Genomic DNA, 26,162 nt, shown 5'->3' on the forward strand with positions numbered 1-26,162 from the left:
ATGTTTTGTTAAAATGGTAGATGTTAAACAGTGGTACATTTGAAACGGTAAAGAAAGGCTTTTCCACAGAATACATGCTTATGGCAGTAGTTTGTTAAAATGGTGAACAAAGGCTTTGATCTATTAATATTATTTATATTGTACACAAAGACAACAGTATGGCAAAAGCTGAAATGTGTTACCAATATTGTTATGATTGACTCAATAAACTGTTTTTCCTTTTAGCTTGGGGCTATTCGTTGTTGTCGATAATGATGAGTGAAACGCAGCAGCATTTTTACATGCTCTGCGGTGGTACAAGAATACTTTTCTGAAGGCATTACTGTACCTGAGGCAAAGGTTGTATTTTATAGCTTCTTGTGAACTAACCTTTTGCTCATCATGTCCATTGTCTGTAAATGAGAAGATCATAACCACCTTAGATCACTCTAGAAATGCAAAAAAACACTCAAAAAACATTCAAATCAATGTAAAGCTTGGATTTATTAATTTCCAGGCATCAAGTTGGAACAACAATTTATGAAGTATGATGGACATTTTTTTTTAATACCAATGCAATAAACAATTTAAAACTGTATTTTCCTATTCAAGCTTCAAACATCTTTACAAAACCATCTGTAGATCCATTAGGCTAAATTAATAACGGAGTAGTTTAATGGCATAATCTGCTTACCTTTGTTGGCTCACTGGTCCTCAATGGATGCAGTCAGCTGGTATTGCAGTCGTATTCTCTCCTCGCAATCGATGTCCTGGTATTCAACCTCTGCATGCCATTACTGGCTCTCACGTTTTAAGCAATGTTTAATTATTAAACTGCATTATAACTTGATCAGAGTGGATAAGTTGATCAAGTTGTATCCATGTTTGAACGAGACTTGCAAAATGAAAAAAAATTCTACACTTATGCACAAATGTAATTAAAAGCAGCAATCTGTAACTTTCATTCACAGTCATTCCTACTGACCTTCCAGTCATTTATGGAATAAAAGTTACATAGTGGTTTTAATTGAGTAATGCATTATGACACTTATATACACTACCGGTCAAAAGTTGTAGACCACCTACTCATTCAAGCATTTTTCTTTATTTTACTATTTTCTACATTGTAGAATAATAGCGACGACATCAAAACTATGAAATAACACATATGGAATCATGTAGTAACCAAAAAAAAAATAAGTGTTAAACAAATCAAAATACACTGCTCAAAAAAATAAAGGGAACACTTAAACAACACAATGTAACTCCAAGTCAATCACACTTCTGTGAAATCAAACTGTCCACTTAGGAAGCAACACCGATTGACAATAAATTTCACATGCTGTTGTGCAAATGGAATAGACAACAGGTGGAAATTATAGGCAATTAGCAAGACACCCCCAATAAAGGAGTGGTTCTGCAGGTGGTAACCACAGACTACTTCTCAGTTCCTATGCTTCCTGGCTGATGTTTTGGTCACTTTTGAATGCTGGCGGCGCTTTCACTCTAGTGGTAGCATGAGACGGAGTCTACAACCCACACAAGTGGCTCAGGTAGTCCAGGATGGCACATCAATGCGAGCTGTGGCAAGAAGGTTTGCTGTGTCTGTCAGCGTAGTGTCCAGAGCATGGAGGCGCTACCAGGAGACAGGCCAGTACATCAGGAGACGTGGAGGAGGCCGTAGGAGGTCAACAACCCAGCAGCAGGACCGCTACCTCCACCTTTGTGCAAGGAGGAGCACTGCCAGAGCCCTACAAAATGACCTCCAGCAGGCCACAAATGTGCATGTGTCTGCTCAAACGGTCAGAAACAGACTCCATGACGGTGGTATGAGGGCCTGATGTCCACAGGTGGGGGTTGTGCTTACAGCCCAATACCGTGCAGGATGTTTGGCATTTGCCAGAGAACACCAAGAGTGACAAATTCGGCACTGGCGCCCTGTGCTCTTCACAGATGAAAGCAGGTTCACACTGAGCACGTGACAGAGTCTGGAGACGCCGTGGAGAATGTTCTGCTGCCTGCAACATCCTTCAGCATGACCGGTTTGGCGGTGGGTCAGTCATGGTGTGGGGTGGCATTTCTTTTGGGGGCCGCACAGCCCTCCATGTGCTCGCCAGAGGTAGCCTGACTGCCATTAGGTACTGAGATGAGATCCTCAGACCCCTTGTGAGACCATATGCTGGTGCGGTTGGCCCTGGGTTCCTCCTAATGCAAGACAATGCTAGACCTCATGTGTGTGAGTGTGTGTGTCAGCAGTTCCTGCAAGAGGAAGGCATTGATGCTATGGACTGGCCCGCCCGTTCCCCAGACCTGAATCCAATTGAGCACATCTGGGACAACATGTCTTGCTCCATCCACCAATGACACATTGCACCACAGACTGTTCAGGAGTTGGCGGATGCTTTAGTCCAGGTCTGGGAGGAGATCCCTCAGGAGACCACCCGCCACCTCATCAGAAGCATGCCCAGGCGTTGTAGGGAGGTCATACAGGCACGTGGAGGCCAAACACACTACTGAGCCTCATTTTGACTTGTTTTAAGGACATTACATCAAAGTTGGATCAGCCTGTAGTGTGGTTTTCCACTTTAATTTTGAGTGTGATTCCAAATCCAGACCTCCATGGGTTGATAAATTTGATTTCCATTGATAATTTTTGTGTGATTTTGTTGTCAGCACATTCAACTATGTAAAGAAAAAAGTACTTAAGAATATTTCATTCATTCAGATCTAAGATGTGTTATTTTAGTGTAGGATGTGTTATTTTTTGAGCAAATTTTATATTTGAGATTCTTCAACCCTTTGCCTGAATGACAGCGTTGCACACTCTTGGCACTCTCAACCAGCTTCACCTGGAATGCTTTTCCAACAGTCTTGAAGGAGTTCTTGCATATGCTGAGCACTTGTTGGCTGCTTTTCCTTCACTCTGCGGTCTGACTCACACCCAAACCGTCTCAATTTGGTTGAGGTCAGGGGATTGTGGAGGCCAGGTCATCTGATGCAACACTCCATCACTTTCCTTCTTGGTCAAATAGCCCTTACACAGCTTGGAGGTGTATTGGGTCATTGTCCTGTTGAAAAACAAATGATAGTGGGACTAAGGCCACACCAGATTGGACGGCGTATTACTGCAGAATGCTGGTTAAGTGTGCCTTGAATTATAAATAAATCACAGACAGTGTCAACAGCAAAGCACCTTCACACCATAACACCTCCTCCATGCTTTACGGTGGGAAATACACATGCAGAGATCATCTGTTCACCCACACCACGTCTCACAAAGACACGGCGGTTGGAACCAAAAAATCTCCCCAATTTGGACTCATCAGACCAAAGGACCGATTTCCACCAGTCTAATGTCCATTTCCCGTGTTTCTTGACCCAAGCAAGTCTCTTCTTATTGGTGTCCTTTAGTAGTGGTTTCTGTGCAGCAATTCGACCATGTAGGCCTGATTCACGCAGTCTCCTCTGAACAGTTGATGTTGAGATGTGTCTTACTTGAACTTGAGGTATTTACTTGGGCTGCAATTTCCAAGGCTGGTAACTCTGGGTCTTCCATTCCTGTGGAGGTCCTCATGAGAGCCAGTTTCATCACAGCGCTTGATGGGTTTTGCGACTGCACTTGAAGAAACATTAAAAGTTATTGAAATGTTCCATATTGACTGACCTTCATGTCTGAAGGTAATGAACTGTCATTTCTCTTTGCTTATTTGAGCTGTTCTTGCCATAATATGGACTTGGTCTTTTAACAAATAGGGCTATCTTCTGTATACCCCCCTACCTTGTCACAACACAACCATTGGCTCAAATGCATTAAAACTTCTTATGGCTGCAGGGGCAGTATTGAGTAGCTTGGATGAAAGGTGCCCAGAGTAAACGGCCTGCTCCTCAATCCCAGTTGCTAATATATGCATATTATTAGTAGTATTGGATAGAAAACACTGAAGTTTCTAGAACTGTTTGAATGATGTCTGTGAGTATAACAGAACTCATATGGCAGGCAAAAACCCTGAGAAGAAATCCAAACAGGAAATGGGAACTCTGAGGTTGGTCAATTTTCAACCCAGCCCATATTGAATACACAGTGGGATATGGATAAAGTTGCACTTCCTTGGGCTTCCACTAGATGTCAACCGTCTTTAAAAACTTGAATGAGGCTTCTGTGTTGTGGAGCCGGATGGGAGCTCATTGAGTCAGTGGTCTGGCAGAGAGCCAGGTCCTGGTCACGCGCATTTCACATGATAGCGACCTGCGTTCCATGGCTTTCCTACAGACAATGGAATTCTCCGGTTGGAACGTTATTTAACTTTTATGATAACAACATCCTAAAGATTGATTCTATACTTAGTTTGACAAGTTTCTTCGACCTGTAATATAACTTTTATAACAATATAACAATATAACATCCGACGTTCGGATGGACCTGCACAAGCGTTTGGATATGTGTAAAACAAAAGTAGCTACTTGGACATAAATAATGGACATTATCGAACAAATCAAGCATTTATTGTGGAACTAGGATCCCTGATCCCTGAATCCCAGTTTGACAATAAATGACTGATTTGTTCCATAAAAGTTCCATCATTTATGTCCAAATAGCCACTTGTTGTTAGCGTGTTCAGCCTAGTAATCCATCTTCATGAGGCGCGAGCATTTCATCCAGACAAAAACTCGAAAAGTTCCATTACAGTCCTTTCGAAACATGTCAAACGATGTACAGAATCAATAGTTAGGATGTTTTTAACATAAAACATCAATAATGTTCCAACCGGAGAATTCCTTTGGCTTCAGAGAAGCACTGGAACGAGAGGTAACTCTGTCGGTAGCGCGCGTCATGAGACCAAGGCTCTCTGCCAGACCACAGACTCAGAGGTCCCATGAGCCCCTCCTTTATAGTAGAATCCTCATTCAAGTTTCAAAAGACGGTTGCCATCTAGTGGAAGCCCTAGGAAGTGCAACCTCATCCATATCTCAATGTGTTTTCGGTAGGCCAAGCTTTGAAAAACTACAAACCTCAGGATGTCCCACTTTCTGGTTGGATTTTTCTCAGGTTTTCGCCTGCCATATGAGTTCTGATATACTCACAGACATCATTCAAACAGTTTTAGAAACTTCAGAATGTTTTCTGTCCAATAATAATGATAATAATAATATGCATATATTAGCACTCTGGGCACGCTATTCATCCAAAAGTGAAAATGCTGCCCCCTATCCCAAAAAGGTTAAGGAGAGGTATATCTATATTTCCATGTCTAACAATTATATTTATCAACATTTATAATGAGTATTTCTGTAAAATGATGTGGCTTTCTGCAATATCACCGGATGTTTTTGGAACTAGTGAACGTAACGCGCCAATGTATACTGAGATTTTTTTATATAAATATGAACTTTATCAAACAAAACATAAATGTATTGTGTAACATGAAGTCCTGAGTGTCATCTAATGAAGATCATCAAATGTTAGTGATTAATTTTATCTCTTTGTGCTTTTTGTGACTCCTCTCTTTGGCTGGATAAATGGCAGAATTTTTCTGTGAGTTGGTGGTGACCTAACAATTGTTTGTGGTGCTTTCGCTGTTTGAAATCGGACACTGTGGTGGGATTAACAACAAGATTACCTTTTAAACGGTATAAGATACATGTATGTTCGAGGAATTTTAATTATGAGATTTATTGTTTTGAATTTGGCGCCCTGCACTTTCACTGGCGGTTGTCATATCGATCCCTAAGAAGTTTAATTAAGAAGGAAAGAAATTCCACAAATTAACTGTTAAGAAGGTACACCTGTTAATTTAACTGCCTGTCATCAAGGCAAAGGGTGACTATTTGAAGAATCTCAAATATAAGATCTATTTTGATTTGTTTAACACTTTTTTGGTTACTACATGATTCCATGTGTTATTCCATAGATTTGATGTCTTCACTATTTCTCTACAATGTAGAAAATAGTAGAAATAAAATAAAAACCCTTGAATGAGTAGGTGTTCTAAAACTTTTGACCGGTAGTGTAAATCCAATAGTTAACGTAAACTTTAAAAGCGGATCTGTTGTCACCCAAGTTGGTTAATGTATGTAAACGTTTCAAAACCCAAGAACCAGGCTAAAGCTTGTGAGAAGAGTGTCCTCATTTGAATGAACTCACAAGTATGACCACACACATAGGCTACTTTAACAAAAGTTAAACATCTTTATTTGACTAGTTGTGAAAAGTTAGTGCTGAATAAATATGTGGAACAGCTGGGGATCCCCAAAGACAGGAGGGAAGCAGGGAGGAGAATGCCGGTGACAGGTACTCTGGGATTGGGCTAAAAATATGATTTAGAACACGGAACGTACCTCCTGGTCTAGATTGTAATCCTCTTTGGAATTGAGTGCAAGTTTCACAGACATGTAATCCCCGCTTTTCACTGCATCCCGCAGCTCACCTGAGGGACACACAGATTCACATCAGTAGTTGTCTACATCTATGTACATAGTGTGTGGAAGCGAGCGGTTCACGTACAACCGGTGTTGAGAGACATCTGGGAAAACATGAGAGAGAGGGTAAGACAACATATTAAACTAACTTACTAGAGGGGTTGTGTCATAAACCCTCAAAGTTCCAGAATGGGGTGAAAATGGCAAATCCAAACCAGTCTAATTGGAATTAATGGCAGTAGAGGAATAATCCAGATTTTATTTATGCAGGAAAATAAAAGGCATGTGATACAGTTGAAGTCAGACGTTTACATACACTTAGGGTGGAGTCATTAAAACTCGTTTTTCAACCACTCCACAAATTTCTTGTTAACAAACTATAGTTTTGGCAAGTCAGTTAGGACATCTACTTTGTGCATTTTCCAAACGGCTGAAGGTACCACATTCATCTGAACAAACAATAGTACGCAAGTATAAACACCATGGGACCACGCAGCCGTCATACCGCTCAGGAAGGAGACGCGTTCTGTCTCCTAGAGATGAAAGTACTTTGGTGCGAAAAGCGCAAATCAATCCCAGAACGACAGCAAAGGACCTTGTGTAGATGCTGGAGGAAACAGGTACAAAAGTATCTATATCCACAGTAAAATGAGTCCCTATATCAACATAACCTGAAAGGCCGCTCAGCAAGGAAGAAGCCACCATTCCAGAATCGCCATTAAAACAGCCAGACTACGGTTTGTAACTGCACATGGGGACAAAGATCATACTTTTTGGAGAAATGTCCTCTGGTCTGATGAAACAAACACAGATTTTTTGGCTATAATGACCATCGTTATGCAAGGAGGCCTACAAACCTGACTCAGTTACACCAGCTCTGTCAGGAGGAATGGGCTAAAATTCACCCAACTTATTGTGGGAAGCTTGTGGAAGGCTACCCAAAACGTTTGACTCAAGTTAAACAATTTATAGGCAATGCTACCAAATACTAATTGAGTGTATGTAAACTTCTGACCTACTGGGAATGTGATGAAAGAAATAAAAGCTGATATAAATAACTCTACTATTATTCTGACATTTCACATTCTTAAAAAAAAAAGTGGTGATTCTAACTGCCCTAAGACAGGGAATTTTTACTAGGATTCAATGTCAGGAATTGTGAAAAACTGAGTTTAAATGTAGTTGGCTAAAGTGCATGTAAACTTCCGACTTCAACTGTATATCAGAAATTGTGTAATAGAATTAGTGTCAACCTAAAATTTTGTCATATAATTATAAATAGTTTATAGGGGTTTTATACATACAGTGCCTTGCGAAAGTATTCGGCCCCCTTGAACTTTGCGACCTTTTGCCACATTTCAGGCTTCAAACATAAAGATATAAACTGTATTTTTTTGTGAAGAATCAACAACAAGTGGGACACAATCATGAAGTGGAACGACATTTATTGGATATTTCAAACTTTTTTAACAAATCAAAAACTGAAAAATTGGGCGTGCAAAATTATTCAGCCCCCTTAAGTTAATACTTTGTAGCGCCACCTTTTGCTGCGATTACAGCTGTAAGTCGCTTGGGGTATGTCTCTATCAGTTTTGCACATCGAGAGACTGACATTTTTTCCCATTCCTCCTTGCAAAACAGCTCGAGCTCAGTAAGGTTGGATGGAGAGCATTTGTGAACAGCAGTTTTCAGTTCTTTCCACAGATTCTCGATTGGATTCAGGTCTGGACTTTGACTTGGCCATTCTAACACCTGGATATGTTCATTTTTGAACCATTCCATTGTAGATTTTGCTTTATGTTTTGGATCATTGTCTTGTTGGAAGACAAATCTCCGTCCCAGTCTCAGGTCTTTTGCAGACTACATCAGGTTTTCTTCCAGAATGGTCCTGTATTTGGCTCCATCCATCTTCCCATCAATTTTAACCATCTTCCCTGTCCCTGCTGAAGAAAAGCAGGCCCAAACCATGATGCTGCCACCACCATGTTTGACAGTGGGAATGGTGTGTTCAGCTGTGTTGCTTTTACGCCAAACATAACGTTTTGCATTGTTGCCAAAAAGTTCAATTTTGGTTTCATCTGACCAGAGCACCTTCTTCCACATGTTTGGTGTGTCTCCCAGGTGGCTTGTGGCAAACTTTAAACAACACTTTTTATGGATATCTTTAAGAAATGGCTTTCTTCTTGCCACTCTTCCATAAAGGCCAGATTTGTGCAATATACGACTGATTGTTGTCCTATGGACAGAGTCTCCCACCTCAGCTGTAGATCTCTGCAGTTCATCCAGAGTGATCATGGGCCTCTTGGCTGCATCTCTGATCAGTCTTCTCCTTGTATGAGCTGAAAGTTTAGAGGGACGGCCAGGTCTTGGTAGATTTGCAGTGGTCTGATACTCCTTCCATTTCAATATTATCGCTTGCACAGTGCTCCTTGGGATGTTTAAAGCTTGGGAAATCTTGTTGTATCCAAATCCGGCTTTAAACTTCTTCACAACAGTATCTCGGACCTGCCTGGTGTGTTCCTTGTTCTTCATGATGCTCTCTGCGCTTTTAACGGACCTCTGAGACTATCACAGTGCAGGTGCATTTATACGGAGACTTGATTACACACAGGTGGATTGTATTTATCATCATTAGTCATTTAGGTCAACATTGGATCATTCAGAGATCCTCACTGAACTTCTGGAGAGAGTTTGCGGCACTGAAAGTAAAGGGGCTGAATAATTTTGCACGCCCAATTTTTCAGTTTTTGATTTGTTAAAAAAGTTTTAAATATCCAATAAATGTCGTTCCACTTCATGATTGTGTCCCACTTGTTGTTGATTCTTCACAAAAAAATACAGTTTTATATCTTTATGTTTGAAGCCTGAAATGTGGCAAAAGGTCGCAAAGTTCAAGGGGGCCGGATACTTTCGCAAGGCACTGTAAATTCTGTATAAATAGCATCCAAAATATATGTAAACAGACCATACATTTCTCAGTACTATTATATAACAGGGCTAGAGGCGTCACTAGAGACACCCTGGTTCGATTCCAGGCTGTATCACAAACAGCCATGATTGGGAGTGCCATAGGGCGGCGCACAATTGGCTCAGCGTCATCCGGGTTTGGCCGGTGTAGGCCGTCATTGTAAATAAGAATTTGTTCTTAACTGACTTGCCTACTTAAATAAAGGTTACATTTAAAAAATGTAAATACAATAATCAGTACTTTTACAACTTGTCTAAGTCGTATAATCAACTGATTTCAGTCAGTGTATGGCTGTAGATTGACTGCATTGTTTGAATGGAATGTTGGCATATTGGCAGTTAATTTGTCAAATTAATGTAATCGTTCCTCTAAAACTGGTCTGTTAGCTAGCTTTTATCACAGCACTGGCAAACCATGGTTGACCAACTCCCTGACTAAAATGGCTGACCTTTTATACCACCATTTGAATGTTTATTCCCATTCTAGTATTCTAATTTTATGGTAGACACTTACTGGGAGATAGCGGTGGAGCAGAGAGAATCTCATCCTCTCCGTTCAAATGTTTCTGAAAGTCCTCCAGTGTCATCCAGTCCAAGTTGAGGTCCATTCCAAGGTTAAGAGAGGCTTGTCCTTTGTCTGTTAGTCACAAACCACATCAGTATTATTTCACATGGCCATTTGGAGGGCCTCTGTCCAGAAACAGCCCCTACTCCTAGATCTGAAAGGATTGGATAGGTGTAGTGCTGTGGCGGCCATGATGATTGTCATGCAAACAACTGCGGGTCTCATTGACCGTTAATTCTAATAAACACGTTTAGCATCTTCTGGTTTCCACGCATAGCCTACAAGCCACTAATGCAGACAGTTGGAACATCCACATTTTAAAAAGTCAATAAATCAATTTAATATAGCCTACACCATCACAACAAATCCATTATTTATTTTAGACAGGTCTAAAGAAATATATGAAGAAAATGTAGCCTATTTCAGAAGAACAGAATAGCATATTCTGAGTTGTCCTGATGTTAGGCCCTGATCTGGCTATGCCATATGGCTGTGGGCTACACTAGCTCATTTAGCAGACAAGATTTGCTTAGAATTCCGTGGCATTATTTTATACTACAAAGAATACAATTGAACATAGCTAAATAAAATAGGACATTTTCTCCAAACGATTTCGGAGGGAGTGTGCAAAACAACGTCATCAGTAGCCTGCACTCGAATAGCGAATGGAGGTTACATGCGGCTACGTTTTAATATGCAAGCATAGGCAGCATGTCCATAAGACTAGGGGAAGCTTTTCCTGAAGTAAATTGCCCAAATTATATAGCCTAATTAGCCTACTCCTGTCTACACACAGAAATAAAATCATTCAAAATAGGCTACTAAAGCATGATTTGGATCATTAGCTTCTTTAAAAAAATAAAATAAGGTGTGGATTATTTTAAATAGTATTTCCTTCAGTCAGAAGGAAAGGCAGTATGCAATTTGGGCAGATTATTTTTGAGTTGTGACTGTCTGAAAAGAGGCCAAACCAGACATTGCAATATTTCAAAATACAATCACAGGAAAATAGTTTGGAAAGCAAATAGTTATTGCTGTAAAGAGAAGAAAGTGAAAATACTAATGTATTTTAGTTATCAAAATCCTCAAATTAATATAGTGAACAACAGTATATCCTATATTATTGGCACCAGACACTCTAATGTACTTGTTCTCTTGCTCAATTGTGCACCTGGGCCTCCCACTCCTCTTTCTATTCTGGTTAGAGACAGTTTGCACTGTTCTGTGAAGGGATTAGTACACAGCGTTGTACGAGATCTTCAGTTTCTTGCCAATTTCTCACATGGAATAGCCTTCATTTCTCAGAACAAGAATAGACAGTTTCAGAAGAAAGTTCTTTGTTTCTGGCCATTTTGAGCCTGTAATCCAACCCACAAATGCTTATGCCTCAGACACTCAACTAGTCTAAAAAAGGTCAATTTTATTGCTTCTTTAAATCAGCGCAACAGTTTTCAGCTGTTAGCCTTTTAAAATTATAAACTTGGATTAGCTAACACAACATGCCATTGGAACACAGGAGTGGTGTTTGCTGATAATGGTTCTGTAGATAATCCATTAAAAAAATCAGCCTTTTCCAGCTACAATAGACATTTACAACATTAACAATGTCTACACTGTATTTCTGATCAATTTCATGTTATTTTAATGGACAAAAAAAGTGATTTTCTTTCAAAAACAAGGACATTTCTAAGTGACCCCAAACTTTTGAACGGTAGTGTATAATAAGTATTATATGTGTGAAATTATCATGGACCTGTCGGAACATAAATAGCGAATGGAGAAGGCTTTTCCCACGGTTCATTTTCAAGCCAGCCAGGTAGGCTATACTCCTGTTGTAAAGCAAAGTAATGTGCTTAATATTAGGAAAGTAGAAAAATAAATATAGTAGGCCTAGCTTAAAGAAAGCTGATGGGATCCTCCTCTTTTTAATAGAGGCTGCCATCAAAATTCTGTTTTCTCACACAATTGCATAGCCTATAGAAATGTTGCCGCAACATGAGTTCATGTGCTCTCACGAAGAGTTTGATTAGATTTTCAATTACATTGATGTCATAGTGATTAGAGGGACAATAGAGCGTTGAGTACCTGGCCATTAGTGACTGGCAGTGAGAAAGTTTGGTGGGCTATTAACGACCATCAGCAGCATCAGAGCAGTTTTGGAGAAGCCTAGTTACTGTGACTAAACAGTCATGATTCGTGACCGCCGGTATGGTGGTAATACGTAAGAGCCCTAGGATAGGTGTAAGCAATATGGTATTTTTGTAATGGATGCATGTCTACACTGAGTGTGTGTATGTGTGTTGACTTTTCCATGTGAGATGGTTGTGGCGTACCAGACTTGTCGGCGCTCTCCAAGGCGTCTTGATTGTCGTCGCAGGCGATGATGAGGCGTGGCTCGCTGTCTTCCCTCCTCCTCCTCCTTCTGTCATCGTCTTGGGTCCTCCTCTCCAAGCGTTGAGCATCCTCCCTACGTTCATCTCCACCAAACTTTGACTTCTGGGCGGGTTCATCCTCTGCCTCCGCCTTGTCACTAGTCTCCACAGCAGTGGGGCTCTGACTGGGCCGAAATGCTATTAATTAGAGGAGAGGAACAAATAATGTTAGTTAAGTGAAAATAAACAAAAGGTGGAATACGCAAAAGGCATCATGTCAGTTAAAACGTCTTGGTTGAGTCACTATGTAGTGGCTGCGTCCACTACATTTATCGGTAATTCAATGAAAGCCCTATAGCACTTGTCAAACTCATTCTACAGAGGGCCGAGTTGCTGCGGGTTTTTGCTTCTCCCTTGTACTTGATTGATGAATTAAGGTCACTAATTAGTAAGGAACTCCTTACCTGGTTGTCTAGGTCTTAATTGAAAGGAAAAAAACTTAAACCAGCAGACACTAGGCCCTCCATGGAATGCGTTTCACACCCCTGCCAGATAGTGTAAGCTTAACAATGGAATAGAGGTCGACTGATTATGATTTTTCAACGCTGATACCGATACCGATTATTGGAGGACCAAAAAGCCGATACGGATTAATCGGACGATTAAAAAAAATATGTATTTGTAATAATGACAATTACAACAATACTGAATGAACACTTATTTTAACTTAATATAATACATCAATAAAATCAATTTAGCCTCAAGTAAATAATGAAACATGTTCAATTTGGTTTAAATAATGCAAAAACAAAGTGTTGGAGAAGAAAGTGAAAGTGCAATATGTGCTATGTAAGAAAGCTAACGTTTCAGTTCCTTGCTCAGAACATGAGAACATATGAAAGTTGGTGGTTCCTTTTAACATGAGTCTTCAATATTCCCAGGTAAGAAGTTTTAGGTTGTAGTTATTATAGGAATTATAGGACTATTTCCCTCTATACCATTTGTATTTCATTAACCTTTGACTATTGGATGTTCTTATAGGCACTTTAGTATTGCCAGTATAACAGTATAGCTTCCGTCCCTCTCCTCGCTCGAACCAGCAACACAACGACAACATCCACCATCGAAGCAGCGTTACCCATGCAGAGCAAGGGGAACAACTACTAAAAGGCTCAGAGCGAGTGACGTTTGAAACCCTATTAGCGCGCGCTAACTAGCTAGCCATTTCACGTCGGTTACACTAGCCTCATCACGGGGGTTGATAGGCTTGAAGTCATAAACAGCGCAATGCTTGAAGCACAACGAAGAGCTGCTGGCAAAACGCCCGAAAGTGCTGTTTGAATGAATGTTTACGTGCCTGCTTCTGCCTACCACCGCTCAGTCAGATACTTAGATACTTGTATGCTCAGTCAGATTATATGCAACGCAGGACACGCTAGTTAATATCTAGTAATATCATCAACCATAGTTGTAGTTAACTAGTGATTATGATTGATTGTTTTTTATAAGATAAGTTTAATGCTAGCTAGCAACTTACCTTGGCTTACTGCATTCGCGTAACAGGCAGTCAGTCTCCTTGTGGAGTGCAACGAGAGAGAGGCAGGTCGTTATTGCGTTGGACTAGTTAACTGTACGGTTGCAAGATTGGATCCCCCGAGCTGACAAGGTGAAAATCTGTCGCTCTGCCCCTGAACAAGGCAGTTAACCCACCATTCCTAGGCCGTCATTGAAAATAAGAATGTGTTCTTAACTGACTTTCCTAGTTAAATAAAGGTATAAAACCTTTTTTTAAATTGTTATATATATATATATATATATATATATATATATATATATATATATATATTTTTTTTTTTAAATCAGCGCCCAAAAATACCGATTCCCGATTGTTATGAAAACTTGAAATCGGCCCTAATTAATCAGCCATTCCGATTAAATCGGTTGACCTCTACAATGGAACCTTGTAACTCTTCTTACCGTCTTTATGTTTGGTCTTGTCTGGCTCTGGCTTCCGAGCAGGTGACTCCTTTGTCGGCTTGGTCCTTTTCTCAACTTTCCCTATGAGCTGAAATTTTGACAGAAATATATTTAAGATTTTACTTGAGGCAGCATAAGATGTGCTGAAAGCCTAACAGTGAGGGCCTTGCTGCTGGCTATACCACCAGTGTTGATTTACTAACCTCACTGCATGTAGTGCAAAGCTGCTTTGTTTACCTTCAGTGGTTTAGTGTTCTCTGCAGGGGTGGGCTGGTGGACCATCTGTTTGCGGGGAACGCGGTCCTTGGCCTCACAGTTCAGCAGGAACTTCTCAAAAAGGTTAGTGGAGGTGGCTGGTTCCTTATCCCCGCCCACTTCCTCTTTAGACTCCTCCTCTCGGGCCTTGCTGGTGCTGGCCCCTGCACCAGAGGAAGACGAGGGGATTTTCGGTGGTGCAGAAGTTGCCTCCTGGCTTTTGCCCTTGGCCTTCTTGTGGACGTGGGCTGGGGTGTCGCTGGAGTCAGAGGTTGGTGTGGGCTCATCCCGGCTCTGGCTCTTGAAGGAGGCGAGGCTCTTGAGTTTTGCAAGGCCGCTTGTGGAGAGCGTGGGCGAAGTAGTTTCCGGCTTCTTGCCTTTCCTGTCCTGAGGGAAGTCCTTGATGCCCTGCAGCCTCAGGTCTGACTTTCCCTTCTTAATCTTGGGCTTGTCATCATTGCGAGACTTTTCAGTTGGTGTGGTATCATCCGTCTGGGACTCAGACGGCCCCTCGCTAAGCTCCTCTTCCAGGGGGGCGGTGGCCTCATCTTCAGTGGACTCCAGATCACCCCTTTGATCCTTCTTTGTCTTTTTCTTCTTCCCTTCCTCCATGTTATCTTTTTTCCTATGCTTTCCTCCTTCCTTGGACTTGTCCTTCCTGTGCTTCTTGGAGGGCACGGGGGCTTCTTCCTCATCAGATTCAACAAATCTCTTCTTGGAGTCTGACATCTTGGTATTGCGGCCCGGGGTCGGGGGAGGGGAAAGCTCCTCTTCATCAGACTCTGGTGCCGGACGAGGCCTGAAGTCCTCCTTGCGCTTGTCTTTCTTCTTTTTCCTCTTCTCCTTCGAGGGAAGTGCCTCTTCTTCTTGGGGCTTCTTCTTTTTCTTTTTCTTGACAGGCAGGTCTGTGGGCTTGTCTTTATCACTGTCAGAGTCGGCATCGAACACGTCACTCTTCATGGGCAGCTTCTACAGAGAAGAGGGGACATTCACATCAGCCATAGAAAGTGATATCAGTTACTCAAATGTATACTGAACAAAAATATAAACGCAACATGCAACAATTTCAACGATTTTACTGAGTTACAGCCAATTAAAATACATTCATCAGGCCCTAATATATGGATTTCACATGACTGGGCAGGGGCGTAGCCATGGTTGGGCCTGGGAGGGCATAGGCCCACCCACTGGGGAGCCAGGCCCAGCCAATCGGAATTAGTTTTTCCCCACAAAAAGGCTTTATTAGAGACAGAAATACTCCTCAGTTTCATTAACTGTCCGGACAGCTGGTCTCAGACGATCCAACAGGTCCTGGGCTAACGTGGTTACAAGTGGTCTGCGGATGTGAGGCCGGTTGGACGTACTGCCAAATTCTCTAAAACGACATTAGGCGTCTTACGGTAAAGAAATTAACATTACATTCTCTGGCAAAAGCTCTGGTGGACATTCCTACAGTCAGCATGCCAATTGAACGCTCCCTCAAAACTTGAGACATCTGTGGCATTGTGTTGTGTGACAAAACTGCACATTTGAGAGTGGCCTTTTATTGTCCCCGGCACAAGGTGCACCTGTGTAATGAGCATGCTGTTTAATCAGCTTCTTGGTATGCCACACCTGTCAGGTGGAAGGATTATCTTGGCAAAGGAGAAATGCTCACTAACAGGGAAACAAATTGGTGCACAAAATTGGAGAGAAATAATGCATCTTTTAATGCATCTGAAAAATGTTTGGGATCTTATTTCAGCTCAGGAAACACGGGACCAACACTTTACATTTATAACAACACTTTGCGTTTATATTTTTGTCAGTGTAGTTAGTGTAACAGTCAGTCAGAAAAATCTAAAACATTCCATCCCAGCAATTAGACTCACCAAGCCTTTCTTATGGTGGCTATGATCCTCCTGGATAGGACTTACCATGCCCTTCTTAGCATCTTGGTCTTTCTTGACCTTAGCCTCTGCCAGAGCCCTCTTGTAGCCCAGCAGCACCTCCCTGCAATCCTCCAGGTGGGCCTCAGGCTCCCAGGTGTCATCGTCAGATGAGTAGTTCTTCCAGCGAACGCGGTACAGGACCTCCCCCTAAAGACAAGGACAAATACATGTAGGTGAGAGCAATATGAGAATGCTTGCTGGAAATGTTTTCATTGCAGAAAATGAAGACTGACTGACTGTTAGGGTTTGGCGATATAGCAAATTAATTTGGATTTATGTAGTTGCGTGATATTCCAAAACGTCTGTATCGCAAAAAACACTTTTTGTGTGAGTATTTACAGTTGAAATCGGAAGTTTACATACACCTTAACCAAATACATTTAAACTCATTTTTCACAATTCCTGACATTTAATCCTAGTAAAAATTCCCTGTCTTAGGTCAGTTAGGATCACCACTTTATTTTAAGAATGTGAAATGTCAGAATAATAGGAGAGAGAATGATTTATTTCAGCTTTGATTTCTTTCATCGCATCCCAGTGGGTCAGAAGTTTACATGCACTCAATTAGTATTTGGTAGCATTGCCTTTAAATTGTTTTTACTTGGGTCAAACGTTTCAGTTAGCCTTCCACAAGCTTCCCACAATAAGTTGGGTGAATTTTGGCCCATTCCTCCTGACAGAGCTTGTGTAACTGAGTCAGGTTTGTAGGCCTCCTTGCTTGCCTTTTCAGTTCTGACAACACCTTTTCTACAGGATTGAGGTCAGGGCTTTGTGATGGCCACTCCAATACCTTGACTATGTCCTTAAGCCATTTTGCCACAACTTTGGAAGTATGCTTGGGGTCATTGTCAATTTAGAAGACCCATTTGCGACCAAGCTTTAACTTCCTGACTGATGTCTTGAGATGTTGCTTCAATATATCCACATAATTTTCTTTCCTCGTGATGCTATCTATTTTGGCAGTAAAGCACCCCCACAACATGATGCTGCCACCCCTGTGCTTCACGGTTGGGATGGTGTTCTTCGGCTTGCAAGCCTCCCCCTTTTCCCCCCAAACATAATGATGGTCATTATGGCCAAACAGTTCTATTTTTGTTTCATCAGACCAGAGGACATTTCTCCAAAAAGTACGATCTTTGTCCCATGTGCAGTTGCAAACCATAGTCTGGCTTGTTTATGGCGGTTTTGGAGCAGTGGCTTCTTCCTTGCTTCCTTTCAGGTTATGTCAATATCGTTTTACTGTGGATATAGATACTTTTGTACCTGTTTCCTACAGTATCTTCACAAGGTCCTTTGCTGTTGTTCCGGGATTGATTTGCACTTTTCGCACCAAAGTACATTCATCTCTAGGAGACAGAATGCGTCTCCTTCCTGAGCGGTATGACGGCTGCGTGGTCCCATGGTGTTTATACTCACGTACTATTGTTTGTAGAGATGAACGTGGTACCATTAGCTGTTTGGAAATTGCTCCCAAGGATGAACCAGACTTGTGGAGGTCTACAATTTTCTTCCTGAGGTCTTGGCTGATTTCTTTTGATTTTCCCATGATGTCAAGCAAAGCGGCAATGAGTTTGAAGGTTTGAGGTGTTGCCCACAGGTAACACCCCCAATTGACTCAAATTATGTTAATTAGCTTATCAGAAGCTTCTAACGCCATGGCATAATTTTCTGGAATTTTCCAAGCTGTTTAAAAGGCACAGTCAACTCAGTGTATGTAAACTTCTGACCCACTGGAATTGTGATACAGTGAATTATAAGTGAAATAATCTGTCTGTAAACAATTGTTGGAAAAATGACTTGTGTCATGCACAAAGTAGATGTCCTAACCGACTTCCCAAAACTATAGTTTGTTAATTAACAAGAAATTTGTGGAGCGGTTGAAAAACAAGTTTTAAATGACTCCAACCTAAGTGTATGTAAACTTCTGACTACAACTGTATGTCCGCTTCTTCTCGTGTTGTATTTTTGATCTTGTCTCCTTCGCTCCTTCTGTGCTGTGTGCACCTACGATTTACACCAAAGATCTGTATATAAATGACAACATGCTCATGTCTCCGCTCTAACAACGGGAGTCATTGTCCCAATGACTTGGGCTTATTTTGGACAGATTTTGGCAGGAGTGAAACAGTCATCTTCTCTGTTTGCGCACACACACACAACAAGCCCGTCACAACAAATATGAGAGATCACTTCTTCCTCTCTGACAAGCGGTTTGGTCCAACAGAAACGGTCATATGGACACTGAAACAGAGACATTATTTTACCATAATAGTGAAGTTAACCTTTGTAATTATACCCTTTTTATGTCTCAACTCTTCAAATTGCGCGCAGAGCAGATGTTACTAAAACAGGAGTATCAATGAACATTGATTCAGTTTGTCAGCTAGCAGAATTTTGGCCAAAGACTGTTATACTGGCTGTGTAGTCTTCTTTATAAATGTGCAATAAGCATAAAACAATTATATACAGAATGTTCATTCCATAATGCAATTAGCGGGAAAACATTGTTGTCAAATAGGCACTGCACATGCAAGCAGTTTCATGTGCGATGAAAATATCCATTAAAAAAATGAAAGAGGAGATCTAATACGCTACTTTGAAGCAAGGTAAGACATGCCTCATATGTATTAAAATGTTCAGGTTTCAAACAATTACGTACTTTTTCAAAATGCATACCGCCTCCAGCTCATTGCAAAGTGATGTGTGACGTGCTGATGAAGCCTGTCTTCCGTTGCCATTTGATGCACTGTTCAAAACAACTGAGAACTCAGAAATCTCCGACTTCCGAGCTTTCAAGACAACTAACTGGGAACTGGGGAAAAAACGAGCTCCGAAAATCATTTTAAACTCTCATCCAACTCGGAATTCCAACTCGGAATTCCAACTCGGGAACTCTGGACTCTTTCTAAAGCTTCGACTTTCCGAACTGAAGATCACTGACGTCATGATTTCACCTTGTATTTCACGAGTTCCCAGTTGCCATGAAAGCACCACAAGATGCTGCGGCAGCAGCAGATTTTTCACTCAAAGGCTCTGTATGCTGTGCACGTGTGATTAATAGGATCATTCACAAATACTGTACACAAACTGCAATTTAATTCCACTAGATTATGCAAATTTACTTAAACGCTAGTAAAACCAAATGCATGCTTTTCAACCGTTCGCTGCCTGCACCCGCACGCCTGACCAGCATCACCACCCTGGATGGTTCCGACCTTGAATATGTGGACATCTATAAGTACCTAGGTGTCTGGCTAGACTCTAAACTCTCCTTCCAGACCCATATCAAACATCTCCAATCGAAAATCAAATCAAGAGTCGGCTTTCTATTCCGCAACAAAGCCTCCTTCACTCACGCCGCCAAACTTACCCTAGTAAAACTGACTATCCTACCGATCCTCGACTTCGGCGATGTCATCTACAAAATTGCTTCCAACACTCTACTCAGCAAACTGGATGCAGTTTATCACAGTGCCATCCGTTTTGTCACTAAAGCACCTTATACCACCCACCACTGCGACTTGTATGCTCTAATCGGCTGGCCCTCGCTACATATTCGTCGCCAGACCCACTGGCTCCAGCTCATCTACAAGTCCATGCTAGGTAAAGCTCCGCCTTATCTCAGTTCACTGGTTACGATGGCAACACCCATCCGTAGCACGCGCTCCAGCAGGTGTATCTCACTGATCATCCCTAAAGCCAACACCTCATTTGGCCGCCTTTCGTTCCAGTTCTCTGCTGCCTGTGATTGGAACGAATTGCAAAAATCACTGAAGTTGGAGACTTTTATCTCCCTCACCAACTTCAAACATCTGCTATCTGAGCAGCTAACCGATCGCTGCAGCTGTACATAGTCTATTGGTAAATAGCCCACCCATTTTCACCTACCTCATCCCCATACTGCTTTTATTTATTTATTTTTCTGCTCTTTTGCACACCAATATCTCTACCTTTACATAACCATCTGATCATTTATCACTCCAGTGTTAATCTGCATAATTGTAATTATTTGCCTACCTTCTCATGCCTTTTGCACACAATGTATATATAGACTCCCCTTTTTTCTACTGTGTTATTGACTTGTTAATTGTTTACTCCATGTGTAACTCTGTGTTGTCTGTTCACACTGCTATGCCTTATCTTGGCCAGGTCGCAGTTGCAAATGAGAACTTGTTCTCAACTAGCCTACCTGGTTAAATAAAGGTGAAATAAAAAAATAAAAAAAAATAAAAAATTAACCTAGACAAATAAGCATTACCAGTCACACGTTTTTACAGTCACACGTTTTTACATCGACTGGTATATCCATTAATTAATAGGTTAATTAAGCAATGAGGCATGAGGGAGTGTGGTATATGGCCAATATAACACAGCTAAGGGCTGTTAATATACAAGATGCAAAGCGGAGTGCCTGGATACAGCCCTGAGCCATGGTATATTGGCCATATACCACTAACCCGCAAAATGCCTTATTGCTATTATAAGCTGGTTACTAACGTAATTAGAGCAGTAAAATAACATGTTTTGTCATATCTGTGGTATACGGTCTGATATACCACGGCTGTCAGCCAATCAGCATTCAGGACTCAAACCAGCCGTGGTATATTGGCCATATACCACACCTTCTCAGGCTTTATAGCTTAAATTCTATCGCAATGGGATTTTTTATTTTTCTCCCGGACAATTGGCCAGAGACAATTTTATCGGCGTTTCTATTTTATTTTTTTTTATCTGACAAAAGCCGCCTATTACCGACACACACTTTCACATATGCTGAGTGCAATGTAATCGGCCATAATCGGTGTCCAAAAATGCAAATAACTTAAAAATCAGTCTTCATAACATCGGCCCTAATTAAATCGGCCATTCCGATTAATCGGTCGACCACTACTGCCTACCCCGGCCTCCCCTAACCCAGATAACGCTGGAGCAATTGTGCTCCGCCCTATGGGACTTACGATCACGGCCTGTTGTGATACAGCCCGGGATCGAACCAGGGTCTGCAGTGACGCCTCTAGCACTGAGATGCAGTGCCTTTGACTGCTGCGCCACTCGGGAGCCAAAAATATGGGCAGTTATTCTTTTTTTTTTTTTGAATTTTACCCCTATTTCGTGGTATCCAATTGTTGTAGTAGCGACTATCTTGTCTCATCGCTACAACTCCCGTACGGGCTCGGGAGAGACGAAGGTTGAAAGTCATGCGTCCTCCGATACACAACACAGCACGCATCCAACCCGGAAGCCAGCCGCACCAATGCGCCGGAGGAAACACCGTGCACCTGGCCACCTTGGTTAGCGCACACTGCGCCCAGCCCGCCACAGGAGTCGCTGGTGCGCGATGAGACAAGGACACCCCTACCGACCAAGCCCGGGCGACGCTAGGCCAATTGTGCGTCGCCCCACGGACCTCCCGATCGCGGCCGGTTACGACAGAGCCTGGGCGCGAACCCAGGGACTCTGATGGCACAGCTGGCGCTGCAGTACAGCGCCCTTAACCACTGCGCCACCCGGGAGGCATGGGCAGTTATTCTAACATAGGCGGCGTGTGGATTTCAAGCTTTGGGGAAATTTTTCACCATAAAAATGCAGACTTATGTAAGAGCCTACTATTCCTAATATGATGATTAGATAACCTAACTCAATCACTGTTGGCAAAAAAAACTCTTCAATGCTGTGTGTAATGGCTTGGAGTAGGCTATAACAAATACAATATGACGTCCCTCTAACCTAATGGAGAATATTAATGCCCTCTTTATCATTGGGCACCGACACAATAATCCAGACAGTGAATATGCACACTCACCGGGGATATGGCCGATGTTCTCCGCTGGTGCTAATAAAATTCAATACTTGTCGCTCAATTAAGTTGATTATTTTGATCATTAAAACACAGATTGGAGTCTTCATTGTCTTCTCTTTAAAGCAATAGCCATTTGTTTTCCAAACAGTTTTTCTGCGATTGTATATTTAAATATTGCAATATGCCTGGCTCTCCACTTTTCACTGACAGTCGCAACTCAACAATCATCTATACGGCATTTGCAGCACGCTCTGCCCAAACTGCGGGCCCTTCCGACTGTAGGCAATGCGATTTAAAATAAAGCTAATAATCTTCTGTGACCAAATCATGCTTTTTGGTGTAGTAGCTTATTTACATTTTATTTATTTCTGTATAAACAGAAGTAAGCTAATTAGGCTATATCATTTTGGCAATTTAATTAAATGTACATTAAGGAAAGCTTAGCTTCCCCTAGCCTTATGGACTCGCTGCCAATGTCTTCTAACATCTTCAAATTGCTCATCGAAATTCAGTAAGAATGACACGCGCCGCTGTATCCAAGTTGCATGTTCTGTTACGATGAATTACCATAAATTAAATGCGATTTGTCATTCTGAGAACCTTGGGTGCACGCCCTAATCAGGTTATGCAACCAATGCATATGGGTCCAGTACATTTCTTAAATTCAAACGCTGCCAGTCAAATGTCCGGCATCACATTTTCCTGCTACGTGTACATATTACCTCACCTTGTACCCCTGCACATAGACTCTGTACAGGTACTCCTTGTGTATTAACTTTGCATTGTTGGAAACGGACCCGTATGTTAGCATTGCACTGTTCGTCTACACCTGTTGTCTACAAAGCAAGTGACAAATCTATTTGATTTGACCCATGCCTACTCATAGACCTCTCCGTCTGAGACAAACACACATTCAGTTGAAAGGCTGTGTCTATGTGTCTGTATTTTCAGTCCCCACCCTCCTATCCAGTGAACTGGGACAACAGAGAGCTCCAGTCAGATGGAATAAGGGACAGGGGCTGCAGAGTTCTCTGACAATTTGACAGACTTTGCTTGTTTGGATCATGTGAATAATGTGTTCTGGTTCAAGTGCGGTACAAGTGTGACTGTAGCACAGTGCGTGGCTGGTTGGGATTATAAATAATACTATTTTTTTTTAAAGAGTCAGGTTTCTCTCTCCCCACTCCATCTTCCTCAGAGGCTTTGTTTTCCTTTCTCCCTCTCTCATGCCTCAGCTCAAAAGCAGTTACATAAGAGGAACTGGCTGTGTGAGTGACACCAGACCTCCCCCTACACACACAGACCCCTCCTCCTCATCCAATATTGCCCTCCCCTCCGGAACTTTGCCTTTGCTGGGGCTGGGTATTTCACTGAATCGCTATTGAGCGACAATCACAAACACAAGCCTCAGACAAGCCTCTCTTTCTCCCGTTCTCTCTCCATTTCACACACACGCTTGTCTGCAGAGGAGCCTTCTGGTCCATCTTGTGTGGCAACACAGCAGCTCCCTTCTGTGGTGTCGTGCAGGGTTCCCCAACTGGCCTGCGGATGGTTTTATTTGGCCCCCCAAGTTTTAGAGAAAAGAAATCATGCGTGTGTAAATGTTTTTGTTGGACATAAGTTAAAGTATTCCCACGCATAATAAGAGAGACACGATGTGCTGGTATACAAATGTAAAAAAGGTAAGGAATGATTATGTATTAGTCAAACATATCTGTTTGGGCTTCTTGTGGTCAATTTGCAGTCTACAAATGATTTGTAATTATGTTCCGGCCCCCTGACCAATAAAAAAACAGCCGGCGGCTGAATCTAGTTGATGATCCTTGGTGTACTGTATGTAGTACAGTTATCTCACCAGACTGAAATGTGGTTGCCATCTGTCTGATTCTCAGGGGACTTTGTAAACCGTTCTCAGACAAGGGGAAGACAAACCCTAGCCAAACTCCAGTCCTCCCACCCCCTTTTCGCCAAAGTGTGCACTTGTTCACTCCCCCTGTTGTTCACTCCCACTTGTTCACCCCGTATTGATGCTTTGCCTGTTTGATGGTTAATCGGCGGGCACTGAATAACCAGTGCAACCTAACTAGAAGAGACCAGTGTAATGTTCTGCAAGGACACCTGGCTGTACCCACAACTCAAAGAAAGCCGACTCATTATTGTAGAACACCATCACCTGTTCATTATTTTCATAGGCGTGAAAAGGAACGGTCTGTCCCATTGTAATATGTACCGTAGGAAAAGGAGCGTCATTGCTAATGTATTTAGTTAGCTCGAAAATAGAACATGTCTAGAGACAGTGTCGATATACATGGCCAACATAACAAAAACAAAGATGACAGCAGAAGATAGAATTATGCAGCTGCCTACTAGACAGTTAGAGCTAGTTACGAGTTGGTTGTACACGCGTTAACACTGAGGGTTTGTTCTATTTGGCAAGTCTCTGCTAGTGGGACTGGCTGAAGTCCAGTGGATGAAAGAATAACACCAGTCTGTCTGGCCAAGCTTTAATATTCGTGCAAAGAGGGGGGCGTCGGATGCCTGTGCAAAGTTGTGCAGCCATTGACATTTCCTTTGCGGTTGGCTAGTTAGCTAACTGTTCATTTTATACATCAGTCAACTGTGCGTGGACATTTGAGCGTTTCTCTGCGTTAGCTAGCCATATAACGTTATTTAGTTTAATACAAAAGGGTTCCTAGTGTTTGTCATTGTCAAATTGTGTAGTTTGTTAGCTAGCAGCAACGTTCAGTTAGCTAAGTTAACAACAAGCTTGCTTTGTTACTGTACCTCCTCCGTTCGCATGTCAATAATCCTCTCCACTTCGTAAACATCTTCAACCTCGTCGTCGCTGTCTCCAGCCTCTGGCTTTTCCGCCATTTTATCGTAACAGGAATAAACAACAGTAATTATCTTATTATGCCTTCGCCGGTATTAAAGCCAAGCCCTGAGATAGCTAACTATCTACAGTACACGCTATCAATTTTTATTAGCTTTGTTAGCCACAACAACTGTATGTTAGGCTAGCTGGTTAACTAACATTAAAGAGCGGGGGGCTGATAGACTAGGCGGGCTGACTGAGTAGCCGGAGGTACGTCTTCTTCGTGTAGTTGACTTCTTCGATGAGGCAGTTGGCATCCAATAAATGTTGTATTACCGCCACCTATTACACTGGAGTATACCTCCTTTTTACTTTGCTTGAAAAAAATATAATAATAATGATAAAGAAAAAATGTCATTAAGAAAACAATACCCTACCATCTAACCCTACACTCACAAAAAACCCACCACCCTACTCTATTATTTATATATCTTACCTCAGGCCAACAGTCTGAAAGGACAGTACACCACCAACCAACACACCCTGTACCTCTTCTTCTGTCAAGTCTCGGACACCCAAATACCTCTCTGCAGCTACCACCACAACCTCAATGTTCTGCAACTTACATTCCATCCCTGCAGTACAGTTGATAACCATTGCTATAAATGGAACAACACATTCACCATACTGACGCCCCTCAGGGGTGCGTGCTTAGTCCCTTCCCATACTCCCTGTTTGCCCACGACTGCATGGCTGGGCACGACTCAAACACCCTAATTTAGTTCTCAGACAAAACGATGGTGGTAGGCCTGATCACCGACAACGATAAGACAGCCTACATGGAGGAGGTCAGAGACCTGGTACACACCTTTTCTATTTATATACTGTCGATAATGTCTGTACACGCCATCATGTGTAGATGGGAGACCAGATGCTGCTGGAAGTGGTGTTGGAGGGCAAGTAGGAGGCACTCTTTCCTCTGGTCTAAAAAATATACCAATGCCCCAGGGCAATGATTGGGGACACTGCCCTGTGTAGGGTGCCGTCTTTCGGATTGGACGTTAAATGGGTGTCCTGACTCTCT

The 26,162-nt window shown here is 42.0% G+C and overlaps 1 protein-coding gene across 11 annotated transcripts in view; it reads right to left on the reverse strand.

The window, feature by feature from the left end:
* Positions 1–25,378, reverse strand: part of LOC139380731 (M-phase phosphoprotein 8-like) — a 41,600-nt gene extending 16,222 nt beyond the window's left edge. For 4 of the 11 annotated variants that reach the window (XR_011628456.1, XR_011628457.1, XM_071123710.1 and 1 more), the window contains exons 1-7: positions 25,048–25,360; positions 16,404–16,610; positions 14,515–15,501; positions 14,278–14,365; positions 12,262–12,498; positions 9,878–10,000; positions 6,316–6,404 (exon numbers count right to left, since the gene is read on the reverse strand). Coding sequence is in view for 6 of the 11 variants with exons in the window: in XM_071123710.1 (XP_070979811.1) it covers positions 6,316–6,404; positions 9,878–10,000; positions 12,262–12,498; positions 14,278–14,365; positions 14,515–15,501; positions 16,404–16,610; positions 25,048–25,137 (1,821 nt within the window). In the remaining 5 variants the exon portion in view is untranslated. Of the gene's footprint in view, positions 1–6,315; positions 6,405–9,877; positions 10,001–12,261; positions 12,499–14,277; positions 14,366–14,514; positions 15,502–16,403; positions 16,611–25,047 lie in introns of all 11 variants that reach the window. The other 7 variants (XR_011628459.1, XR_011628458.1, XR_011628460.1 and 4 more) reach the window with 7 other exon arrangements.
* Positions 25,379–26,162: the final 784 nt, after the last annotated feature.

Source organism: Oncorhynchus clarkii, chromosome 22, assembly GCF_045791955.1.
Source record: "Oncorhynchus clarkii lewisi isolate Uvic-CL-2024 chromosome 22, UVic_Ocla_1.0, whole genome shotgun sequence".
In the NCBI taxonomy this organism is placed as follows: domain Eukaryota; kingdom Metazoa; phylum Chordata; class Actinopteri; order Salmoniformes; family Salmonidae; genus Oncorhynchus; species Oncorhynchus clarkii.